The sequence below is a fragment of the Oreochromis aureus genome, linkage group 23 (assembly GCF_013358895.1).
Source record: "Oreochromis aureus strain Israel breed Guangdong linkage group 23, ZZ_aureus, whole genome shotgun sequence".
Lineage (NCBI taxonomy): Eukaryota > Metazoa > Chordata > Actinopteri > Cichliformes > Cichlidae > Oreochromis > Oreochromis aureus.
In genome coordinates, this window is record NC_052963.1 from 20735208 (window position 1) to 20758910 (window position 23703).

At 40.6% G+C, this 23703-nt stretch overlaps 3 protein-coding genes across 7 annotated transcripts in view; 1 reads left to right on the forward strand and 2 right to left on the reverse strand.

Moving 5' to 3' along the window:
- ptprnb (protein tyrosine phosphatase receptor type Nb) overlaps positions 1–12910 on the forward strand; it is a 41402-nt gene extending 28492 nt beyond the window's left edge. For 4 of the 5 annotated variants that reach the window (XM_031735907.2, XM_039606293.1, XM_031735891.2 and 1 more), the window contains 12 exons: positions 237–301; positions 426–635; positions 3046–3333; positions 4112–4259; positions 5023–5096; positions 5371–5448; positions 5555–5674; positions 5761–5927; positions 9363–9416; positions 9718–9782; positions 11421–11494; positions 12207–12910. In XM_031735907.2, the coding sequence (XP_031591767.1) occupies positions 237–301; positions 426–635; positions 3046–3333; positions 4112–4259; positions 5023–5096; positions 5371–5448; positions 5555–5674; positions 5761–5927; positions 9363–9416; positions 9718–9782; positions 11421–11494; positions 12207–12278 (1415 nt within the window). In that variant the 3' untranslated portion in view covers positions 12279–12910. The remainder of the gene's footprint in view (positions 1–236; positions 302–425; positions 636–3045; positions 3334–4111; positions 4260–5022; positions 5097–5370; positions 5449–5554; positions 5675–5760; positions 5928–9362; positions 9417–9717; positions 9783–11420; positions 11495–12206) is intronic. The other variant, XM_031735899.2, reaches the window with a different exon arrangement.
- A 359-nt stretch (positions 12911–13269) lies between these two features.
- LOC116317224 (tubulin alpha chain-like) lies at positions 13270–17828 on the reverse strand. The gene is made up of 4 exons (XM_031735925.2): positions 17702–17828; positions 15626–15848; positions 14460–14608; positions 13270–14375 (listed from the first exon to the last, which is right to left on the reverse strand). The coding sequence occupies exons 1-4, from the start codon at positions 17702–17704 to the stop codon at positions 13401–13403; spliced, it is 1350 nt and encodes a 449-aa protein (XP_031591785.2). The 5' UTR covers positions 17705–17828; the 3' UTR covers positions 13270–13400.
- A 970-nt stretch (positions 17829–18798) lies between these two features.
- Positions 18799–21997, reverse strand: LOC116317235 (tubulin alpha-1A chain-like). Its single transcript, XM_031735937.2, has 4 exons — positions 21865–21997; positions 20576–20798; positions 20329–20477; positions 18799–20246 (listed from the first exon to the last, which is right to left on the reverse strand). The coding sequence occupies exons 1-4, from the start codon at positions 21865–21867 to the stop codon at positions 19266–19268; spliced, it is 1356 nt and encodes a 451-aa protein (XP_031591797.2). The 5' UTR covers positions 21868–21997; the 3' UTR covers positions 18799–19265.
- Positions 21998–23703: the final 1706 nt, after the last annotated feature.

Sequence of the window (23703 nt, forward strand, 5' to 3'; positions counted from 1 at the left end):
AAAAAATAGCAAAGGAAGAAAAAATAGGAAGGTAGGAACTGTATAGTGTGTTCAGGACTGTGAAACAAAGAAGGACTGACAGAGGAAAGAATGCAAGAAAACATATGAAAAGGTTTTAAATGTAAAGAAACGAAGAAGAGAACAAAACTGGATTAAAGGAAGCATAAAAAGGAGGAAAGGTGCAAAGGGGGTTTTGTTTAAACTTTGGTTTATTGTTGATTGGTTGGTTGAATCAGTTGCAGAGAAGAACTTCCTGGAGTCTGAGACGGGCTTGAAGGTGCTGCAGAGCGGTGTTGGAGAGGTGAGTGCATTTACACATTTATCTACATTCATCTTAAAATCAGTTCTGTAGGTATTCACTGTTGCTGATACGAGTGGTCAGAAGGAAGCTGAATTTAGGCTTTTTTTCTGTCCACTTGTTACAGAAGAATAATGGGAAGTCTTTGCCCTTGGCGACCAGAGTCCAGCCCCGCTCCCGCTGGGTGTTTGCAATGCTGGTGGCCATGGCCTGCATCGGCGGCATCCTGGTGGCGGCCATGACCATCACCTGCCTGCGCCACCATGCACACCGACTGGCGGCAAAGAAGCTGGGTCTGGGACCAGAAGGAGGCAGCTTCAGCCACCAGGAGTACCAGGTGAGGGCGTACCTCAGGATATAGCAGGTGTACAGAAATTAAATTTCAATGAATGTTACTGCATTGGCACCATGTGGTTGAAATTTTAATTAACTGATAGTTGAAAGTAATAGTGCTAGCAGATGGACGTTGAAGTATTTGGATAAATGGCCAAGATGGAAAGAATAATAGGCAATAACAAAAAGTTATAACCAGTATAGGCAATAAAAGTTCAAATAGTCCGCTAAAGTCAATAAAATGGAAATATGGTGTAGATGTGAGAGGCGAATGTCCAGGTTCTGCTTTTTATTCCCAATGTATGAACTGATTTTAATGTAACTTCAAAAATGAGGCTTTCCCCGACTCTCTCAGCTGCCTCCAATCACCTGTGGACTGATTTCTGAAGGTCTCTGGACCACTTTTATTCCAAAAATCCGAAGCCAAAAGGATTTATGCTCCCAAAGGCCTTACCTCAGTTAGAAATGGAGTCCACTAATCATTAACGTTACCAAATGATCGGTTCCTATCACGGACCGAGCAGCCAAAAACATACAGGCACAGGTATAATCTTCAAAAAATGGGTTTTATTATACCCCAAAAAGGACAAAACTATTACAAAAACTCAAAATGACAAAAACAAACTATTTTAAGAACCAAGTGGGCCCTTAAAAGAGGTCAACTTAACAAAATTCTACTCAAAAACCACTTAACAAAACATAACTCAGCAAACTCAGCAAATGAGAGACAGCTCCAGTTATACAGCAAGCGAATAAATCATTGTATACACCAAAGGTGAAAACCACAGCGATAACAGCCAACCATAATTCAAGAAGAACCCCAATTCCCTCCTACATAGGAGGGAACATGCATACACATTTATTGGCTTCTGCATTTAAACCAGCTCCACCCTCAGCCTCCTCTTTCACCCAAACCAGGAAGGACTGGAGCGGCAGCCAGGTAACTCAAGAACAGAAAATAATGAATATAGCATACACCCATTTTACCATAACAAACAATGCAAAACAGATTCTATGCCATCATTTGGACTATAGCTTACTGCTGTCAGGTATTACAAACAAACTCAAAATTTTGAATTGGTTAACTTATGATCACGGAAGCTTTACAGCACAATATAAAAATAAGAATGAAAGGTAAACATGAAAATTACCAGAGTCTTTCAGTTGTGTGGTTGCATGCAGCCATCACAGTTCCCAACAAAACGTAACTCCAACACAAACTCAACATAACTTTACTTTAGTAAAGGCCATCATCTATGACCTTGTACGTTACTTCAGTCAGATTATAAGCTTGTATTGACTAGTCTTAGACATTACATTATATCCATCCATCCATTCACTTCCGCTTATCCTTTTCAGGGTCGCAGGGGGCGCTGGAGCCTATCCCAGCTATCATAGGGCGAGAGGCAGGGTACACCCTAGACAGGTCGCCAATCTGTCGCAGGGCCAACACACAGAGACAGACAAGCATTCGCACTCACATTCACTCACACATTCACACCTAGTGGCAATTTGGACTATCCAGTTAACCTATCCCCACAAGCTGCATGTCTTTGGACGGTGGGAGGAAGCCGGAGTACCCGGAGAGAACCCACGCGGACACGGGGAGAACATGCAAACTCCACACAGAAAGACCCCGGCCTGATGGTGGAATTGAACTCAGGACCTTCTTGCTGTGCGGCAACAGTGCTAACCACCGTGCCACCGTGCTGCCCCATTACATTATATATAATTGGCTAATGTTAGAAACAGACTTTACTAGCTAGCAAAGTAATTTTAAAAAAACTGCTTTTGTCAGTTTTGTCTAATGAAGTTTTTCCTAATAATGTTTGACCATTAGGGGAAAACTCAGGTCAGCATCACCAGGGCAGTTAATTCATGGATGCATTGTTTGATTTTTGGAGTTCAAGTCAGCCTCTGAGCTGTCTTTTGGCTAGTGTTGCTAATGCTAGCGTACCTACTAACACGGACAAATTGCAGTCTCACATCTCATAGGGTAGGATAGGATTCGTAGTGGTTTCCAGATTAATTTATAAGTCGGAACCTTTGCTTAGGATGCCCCGTCTGCTTCCTGGATTTCCAACTCAGAAAGTTAGAGCAGCCCACTAACCTCGAATTAACAATCCAAGATGGCAGCACTGAAGATAACCTGTGAAATTTTCAATCTGTACTGCCACTGTTGTGTATTTGCGACTTGCTAAATAAGCTATGTATATGTCCGTAGCTTGCTTGCTAACATAACTTTTCAAATTACTTTGCTAGCAAAGACTTTCTTTTTTTTTTCTTTTTTTAGTGACGAAATAGTCCATTCAGATGCTTTATACAAATACAAATCTATATAAACTGTTAAGAGGCACAACGCAGTGAGAGGAGTGCAGTGTAATGAAACAGTGCATGCATAACTGGCTCACCAGGACCTGTGTCGCCAGCATATGGCCTCCAAAGGTGCCTTTGGACGCCTTGAAGCTGCCGCCCTGGGTGCTGTGGGAGGAGCAAGTGGAGGAAGTGGAGGAGGTGGAGGTGGAGGAAGTGTTGCGGGAGGCGCAGTGGGAGGCGGAGGTACAGACTCGAGGGTGAGCAGTGTTTCGTCCCAGTTCAGCGACGGCGCCCAGCCAAGCCCCAGCTCCCATAGCAGCACGCCCTCCTGGTGTGAGGAGCCAGCTCAGGCCAACATGGACATCTCTACTGGTCACATGATACTGGTCAGTACTTGATGATGTGTAAATGCTGCCTGTGAGGATGCCAAATTTAATAGGTTAAACCTTAGAAAGGGATCAGTCAAAAGGTTCACAAGAAGATTTGTGAAAAATTAAAAATCAGATAAAGTCAAATTTAGTTACAGAATATTTTTGCCTCACTGCTGCATTTTGATATTAAAAACATTTATAAACAGTTGCCAAATACTCATAACGACAGGACTTGTGTGTAAATATTTTGCTGGCTCTTCATTTTTTTGACGCCATTTGTCTCAGTTGTAGGATCACCAGGTAGCTACAGGATAAAGGATACTCTATGTTATTCTCTGTTTTACTCTAATATGGAAATTGATTTACAAAATTAACATTGTGTTGTATTAAAGAATACTTAAAATAGCAGTTGAGCCCATAAACTCATTAGAAAAGTGTTGACTGAGGTCATTAATAATGTGAGAAGTAGGCTGATTTTCAAATAGATTTCTATACAGTCAGACTTCTTCAAGCGCCCCCTGCTGGCCATTAGAAAGAATGCAGGTTTAAGGCTTTTATATACAGTGTATATACTGGCATTGGTAAGATATTTCCCAGAGTTAAACTGCACATGAGTTTGGGCACATCTAAAGTGTTAGATGCTTACTCTAAAACTGGGATAAATTTAGTTTTAATTAGCTTTATTTTATTTAAACTCTAAAACTTTGGGTCAATTTGTTAAAAGGTCTAGACAACACATACATGGTTCTTCATATAATGGAAAGATGGGACTGAATGTCCTATACTCCTAAAGGCTTACATGGAGGACCACTTAAGGAACAAGGACAGGCTGCTGAAGGAGTGGGAGGCTCTGTGTTCCTACCAGGCCGAACCCAGCGCTGTCTCCATGGCTCAGAGCGACGCCAACGTGAAGAAGAATCGCTGCCCTGACTCAGTGCCCTGTGAGTTCCTCAGCAACTTCACTCCCATCAGCATTAAGCATCCTGTAAAAGTTGCTCTGTTAAATCACGGGGCAAAAAAGCAGTCTGAACCACCCTGAGAGTTTGAGGCTGCTTAATATTGAGTTATATCAAGATTTTAAGTGTATCTGTGTTGATTTCTGGTTTCTCATCCTAGGCTTGAATTAATAAAGGTTTTACATATTTTTTAGCTTAGATTGTTTACTTATTTACTTAAACTAAAACTTCAAGGGAACACGATAGCAAAGAGAAAGTCAGGAAAATCTATAAAAATTAGACAGGCATACTTGGAGACTAGGTATACAGAGCTGTAGCAAAGGAAAAGGCTTATAGAGAGTCATATGTGACTCTGGACACTAAGTAAAGAGAAGAAGAGTTTCAAGGATGTGGAGCAGGTTGGGGTGATTAAGAATAGGAAGAGAAATGTGCTAATGAATGCATAGAACACATTGAAAAGATGAAAGAAGTATTTTGAGGAGCTTATGAATGGAGAATATGAGGGAGCGGGGTAACTTTTTACAAGCAAGTTTTAGTATCATTGCTCATCAAAGAGGAAAATGCAGTTCCAGAATTGAGTACTCAAAGTAAAACAGTTAGAACATGCACAAAACTTCAATAAAATGTTGACAAATCTTAATTTTACCAGTTTATTCTGTCTATGGCATCCTGTCTGACCTTTGAAGTCACACAAAAATTGAAGATAAATAAGTTTTGAATACTTATTTCTGTGACTGTTGTCCTTTAGATGACCACGCAAGGGTGAAGCTGAAGGCAGAGATCAACCCTTCGCGGTCAGACTACATCAATGCCAGCACTATAGTAAGTCTGACCCTCCACTTTCACCTAAGCAAATCAAAAGTTTGTCCTGTTAGAGAAAAATTAAGGCCTTCTGGCCAGCCTTGGTCTTGCAAGACTATTATGGAATTGTCCAAATATCATTTGTAGATCAGTGACTCTCCCCATGGTCTGGTCCTGGTCAATAAGGCGAAAACAACAAAATAAGTGTCCCAGGAAAATGCAGTCCATCCAGTAGATGTGTCTGTTCACAATCTCGAGACCCCCTCCCCCCGTTCACTTCTGTCCTCCTCTACAGATCGAACATGATCCCCGTATGCCGGCCTACATTGCCACCCAGGGCCCTCTGTCTCACACCATCTCTGACTTCTGGCAGGTCAGTTTTGCTGCTGATCAGAACAGTGTGCAGACATATGTGAATAATTTGTATCAGATCGGTTTTAAATGTGTATGTTAATCAGCACCTGTGTACTTTGTGTTAGATGGTGTGGGAGAATGGATGCACTGTGATCGTGATGATGACAGCTCTGGTGGAGGATGGAGAGAAACAGTGTGACCGCTACTGGCCTGATGAAGGCTCGTCCCTCTACCATATCTATGAGGTGATGAGTGTGTGAGAGGGTGTGAGTCTGTGTGCGTGTGTGGAGCAGCACACACGCAAACTTATTCTTCTTGTGTGTTCGTCCAGGTGAACCTGGTGTCGGAGCACATCTGGTGTAACGACTTCCTGGTTCGAAGTTTCTACCTAAAGAACGTGCAGACGCAGGAGACCCGGACGCTCACTCAGTTTCACTTCCTCAGCTGGCCAGCTCAGGGCATCCCTACCTCCACACGCCCCCTGCTGGACTTCCGCAGGTACGGCAGTTAAATGCCAAATGGATTCAATTCAATTCAATTCAATTTTATTTATATAGCGCCAAATCACAACAAAAGTCGCCTCAAGGCGCTTTATATTGTACAGTAGATCGCACAATAATAAATACAGAGAAAAACCCAACAATCATATGACCCCTATGAGCAAGCACTTTGGCGACAGTGGGAAGGAAAAACTCCCTTTAACAGGAAGAAACCTCCGGCAGAACCAGGCTCAGGGAGGCGGCCATCTGCTGCGACCGGTTGGGGTGAAAGAAGAAAAACAGGATAAAGACATGCTGTGGAAGAGAGACAGAGATTAATAACAGATATGATTCGATGCAGAGAGGTCTATTAACACATAGTGAGTGAGAAAGGTGACTGGAAGGGAAAAACTCAATGCATCATGGGAATCCCCGGCAGCCTACGTCTATTGCAGCATAACCAAGGGAGGATTCAGGGTCACCTGGTCCAGCCCTAACTATATGCTTTAGCAAAAAGGAAAGTTTTAAGCCTAATCTTGAAAGTAGAGATAGTGTCTGTCTCCCGAATCCAAACTGGAAGCTGGTTCCACAGAAGAGGGGCCTGAAAACTGAAGGAGAGAGTTAAATCCCATTCAAACAAGGTTTTTCTCTGTATGGGAGGTGGATTGACTTTCTTATTTATGGTCTTGTGAAGAAGAAAGTTTTGAAAGGACACTGTGTAGTTCTGTGAGAAACTAGTACACCCTGACTGCTTCCATTGGAATTAACAACGTAAGTAGCAGCGAGGTGTCACTAATCACATGCCCATGATTAACTGATCATTAGTGAGTGTAAGCACTTCTATAAAATCTTTTGGCAGTTTATCTGTAGCATTCAGTTGTGTGTTAACACAATGCAACAGTGTTCCCAGGTGTGGACGTCCCAGTAAATTCACCCCAAGGTCAATGCTGTGCAATGCTCAGAGAAACTGCAAAAAACTCAAGAACTACACCTTAGGCTCTGCAGGCCTCAATTAGCATGTTAAAGTTCATGACACTACAATTAGAAAATGACTAAACAAGCATAACTTGTTTGGAAAGATTGCCTAGAGAAAGCCTCTTTTATTTGAAAAGAACATGGCAGCGCAGAGTAGGTTTGCAAAGGGGAATCTGAACAAAGCACAGCACTTCTGAAACAATGTCCTTTGGACAGACGAGTCCAAAGTAGAGATGCTTGGCGATAACCTCAAAATGATAACTCAGCACATCTGCACAAATACCACACGGTGGAGGACAGGAGATGATTTGGACTTGTTTTGCAGCCGCAGGAGCTGAGCAGCTTACAGTCATTGAGTCGACAATGATTTTTCTGTCTATACCAAAGTATTCTAGAGTCAGATCTGACAGCTAAAGCTTGGCCCAAACTGGGTCATGCAGCAGGACAATGATACCAACTCAGCAGCAAATCTATAACAGAATGGCTGAAAAAGAATTAAGGTGATGCAATGGTCCAGACCTCAACCTGACTGAAATGTTCTGGTGGGACCTTAAGAGAGCTGTGCATGAACCTCAATAAACCAAAGCAATGTTGTAAAGACGAGTGGGCCAGAATTCCTCCACAACAATGAGAATCCTGATGAAGTCATACAGAAAATAATTACTTGAAGGTATTACTGCTGAAGGTGGTTCTACTAACTACTGAATCATGGGGTGGATTTAGTTTTTAACAGGACTGCAGAGTCCTGTGAAAGTTTTCTTTTCATTCAACTGTAAATTAAAAGTGCTTTACTTAACATAACACATACACACTTTAAATTGCTTTTTATTGCCAGTGTCTGAAGAGATTAAAATAAACTTTAAAATTTGAGTTTCCTTGACTCTCACATTGCCTCTAACAGCTTGTGGATTGATTTCTATGTGAAGGACTCCAACAGTCCAAAGGATGTGTTCCTGACCAACACAATAGCTGATAATAGCTTAACGCATGTGAACTAACTATAGGCTACCTTCACTACATAGACTCAAAAACAAAGTCCACATAAGGGCCAAAAGCACTGCTACTGTAGAACCACTGAAAACATTAGCACACACTTATATGACTTATAACAAGGGCTCCACTAGCTATCATGTGTGGTTTGTCAGCTAGGTGCCATGTTTTGTAAGAAGCAATTTGTCCATGACGGTACATGAAGTTAATTTCTAAATTATGGTTATTTGATTTCAAAACACCAAGAACTCAAGGCTTCATAACAGTAATCCACTAACCACTAGGTGATGTCACGCTGGTCGAAGTGCCAGTTGGCTAGCTTGCCAAATGACTTCACCAGCTGATCCATGATGATGACTTCTATATAATGTAAAACAGCAAGAGCTCACACAAGCAGTTTGCTTAACAGTATCCCTTAGTTAACAACAGGTTTCTGAGGTTACATAGACTTCCTTTAAGTAATACTTGATGTGCATGCTTTGGAGGAGTCTAGAAAATAAGAAAAGATGACAAAATCTTCCTTCAAAAGAAGCATCCAGCTATCCTCCCTCTGACCCAGAAGGAACAAAATCATGCAAACTAACAATAAGGTACCTTAAAGACGTTACCTGATAAATAAACACTATAGATTCCCCCATCTGTCAGTCTTTCAGCCATCCGCCTCACTCCCTCCTCTCCTCCCACCCTGTGCGATGGAGGTCAGCAGGCCCCTGGTTTAATTTTGAACACATCTGTCTGTGTCATTCTTGTGGTTTGCAGCTAGTAGTCTGGGTCCAGTTGCATAGTCACAAAAATGATCATTGACTGATGTGGCTGCAGCAGGAGGTCCATCGCAGAAAACCCCCTTCTTATCTCTGTCTCTCTCTATCCATCTTCAACATTTATTTATTTATTTCTTAACCTACAAAAACTTGTATTTAAAAAATATCTGTCTATAAAACATTTTTAAACATATGAAAAAGGACAACATTTTTGTTTGTACAGTGATAGGTAAATTATGGCCATGCATAGATTCCTATCAATTTAATGGTTAATTTGTGGTTAGGTCAGAGTTCTAAATTATCTTCTGATGCTAAGTAACTTAATTAGCAATAAGCAAAATAATGAAATAAAAAAAAAAAAAAAACCTCTCAAAATTGAAGCACAAACCTCCTGGAAATCCTTTGCCAAACAGCGAACTCGATTATTTGTCAGATATTTGAATTAAAATAAGTATGGCCCATGGACCAGCTCATTCAAAACACCCATGCCACTAACTCCAGTATTCAGATAATAAATAATTCAGGAGCCATTCTGCTGTGGCCCTGTATTCTCTGAATCCTATTATGATATTTATTACTGCACTCAAGCAACATTTATAATTTTTACCTTATAAAGTGCAGAGCTTAATAATACAATCATAACCACCTGCACTCCATGTACCAAAGGCCATTTGCTGCATCCTATTAACCTTTCCTTCCCCACCTCCCTATATGATCTCTCTCCTCAGGAAGGTGAATAAGTGCTACAGAGGACGATCCTGCCCCATCATCGTGCACTGCAGGTACTACCTGAATGCCAAGATATGTAAAAATTTGCTAAAATCTGCTCCTGAATACCACAAACGGTGTGACAAATGTATACGCTTGACCAACTTTCATGGAACTTCTGTAGTATAAACAATTTGCTTTAGTACTTTTTAAAGAGTTTATTATCATCTATATTTAGTCTTTATTTAAGTAGACAGTAGTCAGTAAGCTAGAATGGTGCTAGTTTGATGTTTTGCTTGATGTTATCTGAGTAAATTGCAGAAATTCTCATATTTATTTTGTGGTGTCCACCTTTGTTCTTCTTTGCTTACACAGTGATGGTACAGGACGGACTGGGACTTACATACTGATTGATATGGTTCTTAATCGCATGGCTAAAGGTAAACACTTACTTTTATGACCGCACGTGTGTTTTTGTTCCATGAGAATTTAGTGTGTAACACGTCCAGGCAGTTATTTTAAAGCCCTGATCTATACAAATGGAGAGAGAGCTGTTTATGTCAATGACCACTACAACATAAAAACTGCATTTGCAGAATTACCAATCAAATATGATAAAACTGCTGCAAAGGTTTGGTGATCTAGTCTAAAAAAAATTCCCTATGGCTGTCTGCATAGTCAGTGTCTGTAAGCAGTAAATCTTTTTCGTTGATGTTACAAAATTCTCCCATAGATTTTCTAAAGCTACAGTAATGAAGTGCTAGAGACTGGTTGCTGGAATAAAACACTCCTTGCATTTGCTTTGCAGGGATCACTAGTAGACTGTAGCAGTCACCTGTAGTTTGTTAAAGTCTTACTTACAAAGGAATAAGTGAGACACAAACTGGAAACACAATGTTTGCCTTTAAAGTAGTCATGCCTTACCACTGGAATTAAAACGTGTCAAAAGGCAAAACTTTCACTTTGCCCCCCAGCAGTCTGCTTATAATTAAATCAGTCACAGATTTAATTGTGTTGCAGAGTGATTTCACCTGGCAATTGCCTCCAACAACTACTCTCCAGCTAGAAAGGGAATATACATTTTCCCCTACCAACCAGTGGTTGTCAAGGAGTCATAAATAGATCTCTAGGCCTGCGCAACTGGCGCCTAACTGAGGTACGTGACCCAAAGAAAGATGGTTCCTTTGTTATCTCCTTGAGCAGAGTATACACTGGACCATCCTTTTTGAAAGGAAAGGAAATTAAGCCGTTCCACAAGTGTAGACAAACGAATGCAAACCAAATTGGCGCAAAACTCCCCTGACCATTTTTAATACAGTTCATAATCTCTAATTGGAGAACTCTGTCTTTTACTGGGTTGTCCACATTTATAGTCTTTATAGTCTCTTGGGCTCTCCTAACTGGAACACTTATGATATTCAGAAGCCATCTATGTCCACTGTGAACGACCATCTTTGAACAGAGGGAGGGGCTTTTGAGATCCCTTCCCAGACACCTTAACGCCCACTCACATCCTGGGCCATTTGACCTCAGTAAATCGCATGATAGGGTTGGGCTAGGTTGTACTATGGGTTCACCCGAAACCTTGGCTGATTGGGACCCACACCCGTTTTCACACCTTGGCTCATGTGATTAGGTAGAGGATCAATAGGGGGTCCATGACCTTCTTGCAGACACTCCCATAGGGCTTAAAATCTGGGACTCTCCAGCAATTGTGCTTAGAACTAAAGAAGCTTCTCAGATGAGAGGCTTTAAGTTTTCTTTAAGTTCAAGAACACTTAAAGGATTCCAGACGCTTTTCTTTCCAAGCTCCTTAGACTAAGGTGACCTGGATGACTGAGAACCTTCACAGACGAACACTTATGATATTATTATCTAGAATTCTTGGATTTTCTTGGATAGATTTTCGTTTTGTAGTCCATCTTCAGGACATTGTAGTTTAAAGCCATCAGAGCACTGTCAACAGCATCTGTAGTAATATAATTCTAGGGTATGTAAAGTCTGTTTGCCCTTTTCCTCAGTCCTTACAAAAAACAATCTTGTAATACAAGTTTAACCAGCCTATCTCTTTCCTGCAGGCGTGAAAGAGATAGACATCGCTGCTACACTGGAGCATGTCCGAGATCAGAGGCCTGGGATGGTCCGCACCAAGGTGACAGTTTCTCTTCTCTCTTTTCATTTACTTGCGGTTCATTTTTTGTTTTTCTGAAGAATAATAAGAAAGAAAGTAAAAATCTGTCTTAAACTATTTTAAAAAAGAAGCTTTATCTGAATTTGGTGACTACATGATTTTAACTGGTTTTAGACTGGTTTATGGCATAGCTTTGACTTTGTTTAGTTTTTAGCTGGTTTTAGACTGGTTGATGACTTTAAGGTAGATTTAAGTTTCTGGTTATTTTAAACTGGATTCTAGTTTTAATTGGTTTTAGTTTTATTCTGGTTTTCAACATTAATTGAAACTAGTGTTGGACGGAGTTTTAATATTTGAACTTGGCTTTTATAGAGCTAACTCATATGTGGCAAGGTAGTATCAGTTAGTGATATCAAATCATTTTGAACATTCTAATTGGACAATTAGAACAAAGACATATTTGGACCTTTCTCTGATTGGTGGACTACTTTTAACCACACACTTTATTCAAATGTGGGCAGTTATTGTTGCAAAAACTTTTTATGGGATGTTTTGCTACTAGTCTTTGTATTCAGTGATATGTCTTTCAGTTTTACATTAAAAGCATATAAGAGTACACTTTTTTTTGCAGACAGACTTGAGCATTTCTTAGCTTCCAGTATTTTCTACTTTACGATAAGTTCCTTTAACTTCGGGGAGTACCAATGGAAAATTGGCCTTTTCTCTTTTCCAGGACCAGTTTGAGTTTGCACTGACTGCAGTTGCCGAGGAGGTGAATGCCATCCTCAAAGCTCTGCCCCAGTGACACCAGTACCGAGCAGGGCTGCCTCCAGTCTGATGAATGGACCCCAACAACTTGACCCACGCGCTTGACTCGTATCCTACCTTTCTTTTTCTGTGTAATAACAAACAGCATTAATAAGAGTCACAGAGAATGAAGATTTTAGCAAAGAGTTAATCTGTTTGGATAGTTGACACAGATGTCCAGGGACCTTCAGGAGAATGAAGTAATGAAAATTAAACCTGGATCATGTGGCTATTGAAAACTGTTTTCAGTTTTAAACCTGATCATCTACCTGTTGAAATCCAATCTGAAAGTGTTGTAGTGTTGTTGAAATGATTTTTGCCTCAAGGAATAAGCTAAATTTAAAATACAATTTATGTCTACATGTATTTGAAAGCACCGGAATGCTCTAAAAATGTTGTAATGCAGTGTGAAGGCTGACATTTAATTTTCTCTCCTCACAACTAACATCCTGTGTGCCATTCGGATTTTGTGTCTCTGAATATATTGTTTGTTGCCTCATGCAAGACAAAAGAAAATCTTTAAAAAAACAAAAACCAAGAAATGCTATTCTATGAGAAAAAAAATAAAAGCTATTTTGTATCTGTAAGACCTTAAATAAATCTTTTCGTGTGTAAGTGCTGCAAATACTTCATGCGAGTTCTGACTTTGTCTGAGGCTTCACTAGAGCTAGTTCTGTATCGCAATTTTGTAGAACTAAATCCATGCATACCAGTTAGCTATACTTGCACCATTTTAATCCATTCGATTTAGAATAGCTCTTCATAGACTCTTCAATTTAATTAGCTGGAGCTACAAATGTTTAGATTAATCTTTTTTCTTCCAGCTAACCAGGTTTGAGTCACTCATTTCCAAGCATTTACTGTATGTTTAAAAAACAAAACAACAAAAAACCCCAACTTCAATTCTCTGGACTTAATGTTTCATAGAATGTACACATTACAACTTTCGGTCTGAATGAATGCAATCCCTAAAGTAAACAGACACAGTATAACTTTATTATCATGGTTTTATTTGGAACAAATGCATTGCTGGCTGGAATGTGCAGAACTTAAGGTACAAGTCCAATATTGCTTTGCAAACACTGGTCTACAGCAATCAGCAGATGGACCTTCCAGCAGCCTAGTACTCCTCGCCCTCGTCCTCCTCTCCAACACTGTCGGTTCCCACCTCCTCATAATCCTTCTCCAGGGCAGCCATGTCCTCTCTGGCCTCTGAGAACTCTCCCTCCTCCATTCCCTCTCCCACATACCAGTGGACGAAGGCCCTCTTGGCGTACATCAGATCGAACTTGTGGTCAAGTCGAGCCCAGGCCTCTGCGATGGCGGTGGTGTTGCTCAGCATGCACACGGCTCTCTGCACCTTGGCCAGGTCTCCTCCAGGAACCACAGTGGGGGGCTGGTAGTTGATGCCCACCTTGAAGCCTGTAGGACACCAGTCCACAAACTGAATGCTGCGCTTTGTCTTGATGGTGGCAATGGCTGAATTGACATCTTTGGGCACCACATCACCACGGTACAGGAGGCAGCAGGCCATGTACTTTCCATGGCGAGGGTCACACTTCACCATCTGATTGGCTGGCTCAAAACAGGCATTGGTGATATCAGCCACGGTGAGCTGCTCGTGATAGGCCTTCTCTGCTGAGATAACAGGGGCATAGGTGGCCAGAGGGAAGTGGATGCGAGGGTAGGGCACCAGGTTGGTCTGGAACTCTGTCAGGTCCACGTTCAAGGCTCCGTCGAAGCGAAGGGAAGCGGTGATGGAGGAGACAATCTGACCAATCAGCCTGTTGAGGTTGGTGTAGGTGGGACGCTCAATGTCCAGGTTCCTGCGGCAGATGTCATAGATGGCTTCGTTGTCCACCATGAAGGCACAGTCGGAGTGCTCCAGGGTGGTGTGGGTGGTCAGGATGGAGTTGTAGGGCTCCACCACGGCTGTGGACACTTGAGGAGCTGGGTAAACTGCAAACTCCAACTTAGACTTCTTGCCGTAGTCAACGGAGAGACGCTCCATGAGCAGAGAGGTGAAACCGGAGCCGGTTCCTCCGCCGAATGAGTGGAAGATGAGGAAACCCTGCAGCCCTGTGCACTGGTCAGCCTGGAAAATCAAGTGTCTGAAACGTTAACCCTCAAGTCTTATTAAAAGCACCAGCTTTAACATGTTCCAAAGATTTGTGCTCACCAGTTTGCGAGTCCTGTCAAGAACCAGGTCAATGATCTCTTTACCCACTGTGTAGTGACCACGGGCATAGTTGTTGGCTGCATCTTCCTTTCCAGTGATGAGCTGCTCGGGGTGGAAAAGCTGGCGGTAGGTTCCTGTACGGACTTCATCTGAGGAACAAACAAATGGACCTTTAGTGGTGCTCCACTTCATCCTGAAGCACTGGGTGCCTTTCTTATATTGTGTCCAAAGCTGCAAAAAGTTATGCCATGAGCAAAATCATTTATTCTCAGATTTTCATAATGAAGCCATATTTAAGCCTATTTTAGACCATTTACTGAGGGGTTATGAAATGGCTTCCTACAAGAAACTTAAAGTAACTCGACCACATTTATTTTATTTGAAAAATTTGTGACTCAACACTTTTAATGCCCAAGTCATAATGGATGGCAACCCAACTTAAAAATTATGAAGTCTGACTTTTGCAGTTGCCTCAAACAGCTTGTGGACCAATTCCTATGTGAAGGCCAAAACTAAAACATGTGTAGTTTAGTTTTGCTAGTTTAGTTAGTTTTGCTTTCAAGTGCCTCACTTGTGCTGCTAGCACCAACAGTGAGCAGCTAACTAGCTATTCTGTTCTATTCTATTAGAATAGCCCTTTATTGTTATGGTACATGCACAACGAAATTATGGGTGCTCCACACCAACTGTGCAGGAGTTTAAAAAAGGTAATGACATCAGGAATAAATAGTATAAATGGAAGATTGGTAGCATTAGTCAGAAGAAAGCCAGATTTGTGTAGTAAAACCTGTCTGGCCAACTATGAATTTGACAGGGGAAACTATGACAAACATCAAGAGGCCGTTCCACTGATTGAGTGATACAAAGCCTGAGAACATGACAAAAACGTTCCTGGTGACGCCAACAAAAGCAAAGTGGCTAAAGTTATCCAGAGCTCAGAGCCAGCAGTGTTGGTATGAGCAGGGAAAGGATCAAAGCAGTTTGCAGAAAATGACAGAGGAGAAAAAGAAAGGGGTCGATGTCTTGTTATCTGGTGAAGTCGCAAATATACTGGAGAATGATGTGTATCTGATTGACTTTTTGCTCATCTGTAGTCGTTTGTGGGGATCGTCAACATTAGTTTAAGCTTTCTCATGTTACACAACTGCACATTTAGAAATATTTACCGATGACTGTCGGCTCCAAGTCCACAAAGATTGCTCTGGGAACATGTTTGCCAGCGCCAGTCTCACTGAAGAAGGTGTTGAAGGAGTCGTCGCCTCCTCCGATAGTTTTGTCACTGGGCATTTGACCGTCCGGCTGGATGCCGTGCTCCAGGCAGTACAGCTCCCAGCATGCATTGCCCATTTGGGCTCCGGCCTGGCCGACGTGCATTGAAATACACTCACGCTGTGGAAGAGCAGAGGAAAAGATCAGTTAGCCTAGCTCTTGTTTTGCATTTACAATGTTTATCTCAGAACTGCACTTTAAAGCAGTCTATAAATGATCAAATATTTAAGACTGTCATGTATGTTTGAATAAGTAATCTTTGTTACCAAAACTGGTTATTTACATTTGGGTGAGTGCATGGAAAACCCTGGTTAAAAGGGCACCTTATCACAGTTTTAATATTTTGATCTTGTTTAGCAAATACACAGATCATAAACAGGAAAAGTCTATATAAATTATACCCTTACTCTAATTACAGTCCAGATTATTTTCCTTTTGAGGAAGGTCAAATCTTTTTAAGGAGGTAACAAACTTGCATATTCTTGTGAACAACAGGGCTTTGGTAAATATTTGCACCATTTCCAAACACTAAAAGATTTTAATCCAACAGAAAGTCTAAAAAGATGAGCCGACAGTTTTATTTTCCTATATTTGGAAATGAGCTGTTGGAACCCAGATTAAAGTGGTTTCCTGTTAAGTCCATTTCCGATTTTTGGGTGGTTGTTTCTCAAAGTCTTTCAATCTGCAATAGAGCTCCTTTGGGATGTGATGAATGGGAGACTCACATCATAGACCCACACCCAAAACATCTACATTGACAGTGTTATGCTCATGTCAATACAGACTAAAATCTGAGGAATCTTAATCTCTGCCAGGAAGAATTAAGACACCTCAGAAGCAAAAAGGAGTCAAATGTGATACTAACAAAGGTGTAACTAATTGTACTAATCAATTTGACTGAACTTTAAAGTTTCTGTAAGTGTCTAGATCTGATTTAAAAAACTAACCTCCCATTAGTCTTATTGAAGGTGAAGGTTCTTTTTTGAAGCAAGTAACAAAGGCGTTGAGAATGATTACCCTCTAACTCACGAATTTACTCACTATATAAAGTACAATCAAAGAAAAAAATATTCTGAAATGAAAAACAAAGGGGCATAGGTGGCCAGAGGGAAGTGTCTGAATGTTTAATGACATTAAGCATTAACATTTATTTTAAAAAATGTTAAATTCATAAGACTTTTCATAATTTAATTTGTAAGATTTTTGAAAACAAGCCACATTTAATTGTCGAGTGTGAAATGAAATAAGATTAACTTCAGTGCAGTGTCAGGACATGCCGGAACATCCGAGCTGCAGTTTTACCCTCAGGTAGGGCTTTCCGCATGCCTGATGAGCTCCAACATGGCAGGGTGACCCCTCCCAAAAACAGCAGATCACTAAAAATCACCCTGCGGGGAGAGGAGTTTAAAAAAAAATCCATTCAGAGCGGAAGCAGCTCTGCTCCCTGCCCCCACTCTGATCCCCACCTCTGTCTAACGTTCACGGACAGGGCGTTATCTAATGGCGCCAGTAAAAAAAAAAAAAAAACCCCTAAGTTTCAGTTTCAGCACGACCGCTTACAGAAAGACATGCCACGTGTGCGCACGACCTTTACAGGCTATTTCTATTTCTTTAAAACGTCTTTTTATTATGAACTCGTGCGGTTTGATCTGCACTTGTTTTTGTCTCTCTTTAGTTGTAACTGCGCCAGCAGCTTGGCCTCCTTCCACGTCACATAATGTTAAGTGCGCACATGCGTACACAAAACTGAAATATTTTTTTAAATTAATTCAAAATATTTTTATTTAGAGGTATATTTTAAGATTTTAATAAATTATTCCATAGCGTTTGACAGTAAAAGTTTTTTAATCATTTATTTATTTTACAAAAACCTGGCTTTTATTGTAACACCCGTCATTATGTGACTATTCAAAAATAAGCAAGCAACGTTATTTGATTTAATTTATAAAAAAAAAAAGGTTTACTAAGCTTACCATTTTTGTGCTGTTTTCTCCTTCGACCCGACGTTGAAGAATCGGTTGCTGAAGGCAGGACTGAAGAGCGGAAGAGCAGCCGGTCTTATTTATACTTTTTTGACGGGGCGTGGCCAAACCGAAGGTTTGAATTTCCTGTTGGCGGGAACGAACGTTGGGTAGTGCTGCATTCAAATACGGTCCGATTTTGTATGTCGTCTTGCTGCTGTTAGACGTGTCTTCACATGTGGCGTTAACACAGAAACAAAAAAGGCTAGTCTGGATAAAAGGTGACTTAAAGGCCACCGTTTGCTACACTAATTGCACATCAGGCTTTGAAATAAAGTTTTAAATATTAGTTGGGCTCAGACAGCCAGATGAAAAATAGTTTAAATAGTTTGAAAAACTGAAATTAAGGTGCAGAAAGAAAGAAAATTGAACTGACGTTATTGTAGTGATGACATATAACTGTAACTTTTGTTGTAATTACCCTATAAAGAATTTGATTAAAACTTTTACAACCAGGTGAAGTGGGTGTTATGAGACATTTTCAAATTTAAACGGACTGGTATCTACTTTGAGCACTCAAAGTGCTTTTTTGCGACAAGCTTCACTCACAAACACATTCATACAAGTGTGTCTTATACCTAAACACTTTTAACTTTAAAAAAAGTTTTTAAAAAGTGTTTACTTTTTTCCTTTGATTCCTACCCCCTTTTTCCCAATAAGCTTTGTCTTTTGCCAGGGTGCCATTTCAACTCACGACGTGTTGTTCATGAATTACCTTGTTAAACAAAGGTTACACTGAAACACTCACTTAATATCTCCTCACCAAAATGAACACAACTTGGACGTGAAGTCTAAGTGGTTGTTTCTTCACATCCCGTTGTTAATTTTAGCGATTAAAAAAGAAAAGATTTATACTATTTTTAATTGCAGTCATTTACATTAAGTGCTTTGAAACTTATTTCTGAGACATGTCATATAAAATGTGAAAAGCTTGCAAACGTGCATTCTTTCGTTCAGCTTCCCTTCCAAATAATGACAAAGAAAACCTCCTTAAGACAACATAATGACACATTTGTTCCAAAACATATGAATAAATAAACTGCAACAAATGATTACCTCACATTTATTCTTTATGGATGAAGACCAAACACTATGGGGAAAGCAGGTCTAATCCTGGGTCGTTGTTTTTTTGTTACGTACGATTTAGATATTCAAGCTTATCAGGAAGGGCAAATAAAGCTTGAGTTGTGCAGCATAATTAGACAAAGACTTGTCAGTTTAATGTCTCAAGAAAAAGACACACGGTAAACATGATATCTTGTCACTGTAAACAGAGGATTGTAGAGTGGAAACCAGGGTCTAAGAATATTATACAACAGTGAAAATGTCAAGGTGACTGCCAACTTTGAAAGGTTTATAGGTAGTAGTTTTAATTTCACAGAACTGAAGGAGCAACAAAAGGCTTTACTGTGCTACAAACACAGCTTTTGTCAGATTATTGTCTAAAACCTACAGGAATGTGCAGCTCAGTTTGTTTGAAACAAACTTAGACTTGATCTCATTGATTAATTTAGCTTTAAAACTCCTCCCCCTCTTCCTCTCCTTCATCGCCAATGCTGTCAGTTCCCACTTCCTCATAATCCTTTTCCAAGGCAGCCATGTCCTCTCTGGCTTCTGAGAACTCTCCCTCCTCCATTCCCTCTCCCACATACCAGTGGACGAAGGCCCTCTTGGCGTACATCAGATCGAACTTGTGGTCGAGTCGAGCCCAGGCCTCTGCGATGGCGGTGGTGTTGCTCAGCATGCACACGGCTCTCTGCACCTTGGCCAGGTCTCCTCCAGGAACCACGGTGGGGGGCTGGTAGTTGATGCCCACCTTGAAGCCTGTAGGACACCAGTCCACAAACTGAATGGTGCGTTTCGTCTTGATGGTGGCAATAGCGGCATTCACATCTTTGGGTACCACATCGCCACGGTACAGAAGGCAGCAGGCCATGTACTTTCCATGGCGAGGGTCACACTTCACCATCTGATTGGCCGGCTCGAAGCAGGCATTGGTGATCTCAGCCACAGAGAGCTGCTCGTGATAGGCCTTCTCTGCTGAGATAACAGGGGCATAGGTGGCCAGAGGGAAGTGGATGCGAGGGTAGGGCACCAGGTTGGTCTGGAACTCTGTCAGGTCCACGTTCAAGGCTCCATCAAAGCGCAGGGAGGCGGTGATGGAGGAGACAATCTGACCAATCAGCCTGTTGAGGTTGGTGTAGGTGGGACGCTCAATGTCCAGGTTCCTTCGGCAGATGTCATAGATGGCCTCATTGTCCACCATGAAGGCACAGTCGGAGTGCTCCAGGGTGGTGTGGGTGGTCAGGATGGAGTTGTAGGGCTCCACCACGGCTGTGGACACTTGAGGAGCTGGATAGATGGCAAATTCTAGCTTTGACTTCTTGCCGTAGTCAACGGAGAGACGCTCCATGAGCAGAGAGGTGAAACCAGACCCGGTTCCTCCTCCAAAAGAATGAAAGATGAGGAAACCTTGCAGCCCTGTGCACTGGTCAGCCTGGAGGTAGAAAATAAATCTTTTCATTGTTACTAGTTACACTGGAAATTTTAACTAATGACATTACAAGCGATAAACTCACCAGTTTACGAATTCTGTCAAGAACCAGGTCAATGATCTCCTTCCCGATGGTGTAGTGACCTCGGGCATAGTTGTTGGCTGCATCTTCTTTTCCAGTGATGAGCTGCTCAGGGTGGAAGAGCTGGCGGTAGGTTCCTGTACGGACTTCATCTGTATTTGGAAGACATTGAGAGTGTACTCAACGATTAGGAATGGTGGTTTGGTTTGACACTTAATTTATCACTCTGTTGTTATTCCTGCATTCTTACCAATGACAGTTGGTTCCAGGTCCACAAAGACAGCCCTGGGAACATGTTTTCCAGCTCCGGTTTCACTGAAGAAGGTGTTGAAGGAGTCATCTCCTCCTCCAATGGTCTTGTCACTGGGCATCTGACCATCTGGCTGGATGCCGTGCTCCAGGCAGTACAGCTCCCAGCATGCATTGCCTATCTGGGCACCGGCTTGGCCAACATGGACAGAGATACACTCACGCTGCAAGAACAAGTGGTTCAAATGTCAAACAAATATCTGAAGTAAAAGCTACATTTTAATGTCTTTGTCACAGATTTTCTGTCTAGCTTTAATACACTAATCAGAGGAGATTATTCAACAGAAAACAACCCCAATGGCAGACAGAAATTCTGTTGTATTTTGTAGCATCAAAAAGGGACTTTTTATTGCTAACTTAAAGAACACAAAGGGCTGTACTACAATGGCAGGAAAAACATCTCAAATGAACTGACAAAGACTTGAAGGCATATGCACAGACTACATATCAGAGTTATTATAGATGTACATATTTATCACTACTTATTCTTATTTATTTATTTTTTCATCTTTTTTTGTTTTCAATTTAGTTTATTTTGAGTTAGTTTTTAGAATGGCTTGCTCATTTCAGTTTTGTCTTTATTGTTTTTAAATTTTTACGTTCAGTGTTTTAGTTTTTTCACAGATAAACTGGGGCATTTATTGTAGTGGGGATTTAAGAAGTTTAGAAAGAGTATTAAAATAAACCACTCTCATACCATCATGAATACTGTCATGTAGACGTGCCAGTTTTGGTGCTTGTTATGTTGACAAATTTGACCAAATTTAAAAATAAAGAACGAAACTTAACGACATTTCCTATACATTTCGATTTAATTTTAGTTACTTTGTAAGTTAAAAATATCATTTGAATCAGTTTTGGTTTCAGAATAGTTTTTTTTTTTTAACTTATTTTTTATGGGCTAAAAAGAAGAGGTGAATTTAATCAGACATTTAAGAAAGATCGGAAAAGAACAAAGAAAGGAAGGGGAAACAAAGAAAACCACACCAGAATATAACCTTCAAAATAAAACAGGAAGTAAACTGAAGGAGGGTCCAAACTTAGTAAGATGCAGAAAAATACAGGAGGCACTTGGAAAGAAAAAACACTCCAAGAAAGAGATAAACTAATAAAAAAAAAAAAAATCACAGACCATTTTATACACCCAATGTCCCTGTGAGATGTTTATTTTTCTCAGAAATCATATGAAGCTGTTCAACAGAGGAACTTAGAAAATGAAAGGTTTCTCACCATATTTTTGGAGCTTTAAGACGTCCCTTGTTCACTTGAGAGGAGTGGCTGGGGATATTGTGTGTGAAATGCGAGTGCAGGAAGCCGCTTTATAGCCAAGCATCACCAAGCAACAGCCTGCAATGTTGTGGTAACTGGAGGAGCTGAAGAAGCAAACACCACCTCCTTCAATAACAAATGAGGGTGCAGAACACAAGAAAGAAAACCCACAATACAAACAGAAGGCACTAAAGCTGTTGTTATACACACAAGTAACCAACAGTGAAATTTTGGCCAATAACTGTGTCACCTCACCTAATTTTTCAGAATCTGCTGTTCTGTCTGTGCAGTCAGTACCTTGTGGTTCAGATCTGAATGAAAATTTTAAATATGATGGAAACATTTATCTGTGGATGGATCTAACTCCTAAGTCTTTAATTAAAAAAAATAGTTTCTGTGCGTCAAGCATTACTTCTTTAATGAAATATCGCTCAAATTAGAAGTTTGGTCATGTTAAAGTGACACATTGGCAGCCTGGGTTTTCTAATCTTGCAGATGAATGATAACGGATACCTCCCCAGAGTGAATGAATAGTCTTTTGTTACAGCTCACCGTTGCATCACCACTTTAGTCAAGATTCATTTGCAATGCAAAGGCAGCCTATTCCCCAAGGAAAACATTGCAACACGCTTTCCTCAAAGCCAGCTGACATTTGAGATCACTGTTTCTTTTCCAGCAGGTCTCAGTTCAGAGCTTTCAGCTATGTACACGGGAGAAAGAAAAGGGGAGTATGGTGGTAGTATGAGATAACCGGATAAATGCAATACCTAAAGCTGGAGATTAACAAAGGATTATGTTTTCCTAAGGAATTTCCCTCAAAAGATTAATTTCTTAATAACCACCAGGTCACCAGGGTCCTGTTTGTGGTACGGGTAGTTTCATTTACCCAGATGGAAATCTTTTACCAGTAGGCCAGAATATGTAAGATCTAAAAAGTAATATCTTTTGGTTTCTGAAACTAGAATGTCTTCCTCCCATCACCCACAGCTTGTTATGACGGAACAATTTAAAGTGCCATGAGGCGACTGTGATTTGGAGCTATATAAATAAAATTGAATTAAATAAAACTATACAGTCTAACCCAACACCTAGGAGGTTTGTTGGTGACCTGTAGGAAGTTAACAGGTTAGGATTAAGAAAGACTACCCCAGTTTCTAAATGGGTGTAGATTGACTAAAGTGCTTTAGAAAGCTTATAACCCTAAATAAATTTCAGAACCACTCCTCTAAAGTAAAGATTTACTGTCCACTGATGCCTTTTCAGGAACCTGTTTTCCTTAGAAGATGTTTTTTGTGTAAACCTTGTGTGCTGTTTCCTGTGTAATCTATTGTTGGAAGCTGTTAAATCTTTCACCTGTGCATCTGCAGGTAACTCTAGAGCTGTAACAACAAACTATCACCTAAGGTTTCCCAGAACGTGCTCACACTTGGTTTCCCTAGTTACTGTTCTCTCAGGCTTTGTTTGCTTCCAGGTATCAGCTAACAACAACAGACAAGTCACTATAGTTCAACAGCAAACATGCTCATTGCTGGAGGAGACACAGAGCTAGTGGGAGAAACTGAAATGCACAGACAGACAAATGCTTTACACAATTGGTTTATTTTCCACACACACACACATACACGCATACTTATATATATGTATATATCTATATATCTATATCTATATCTATCTATCTATCTATCTATCTATCTATCTATATATATATATATATATATATATATATATATATATATATATATATATATATATATATATATATATATATATATATATATATATATATATATATATATATAT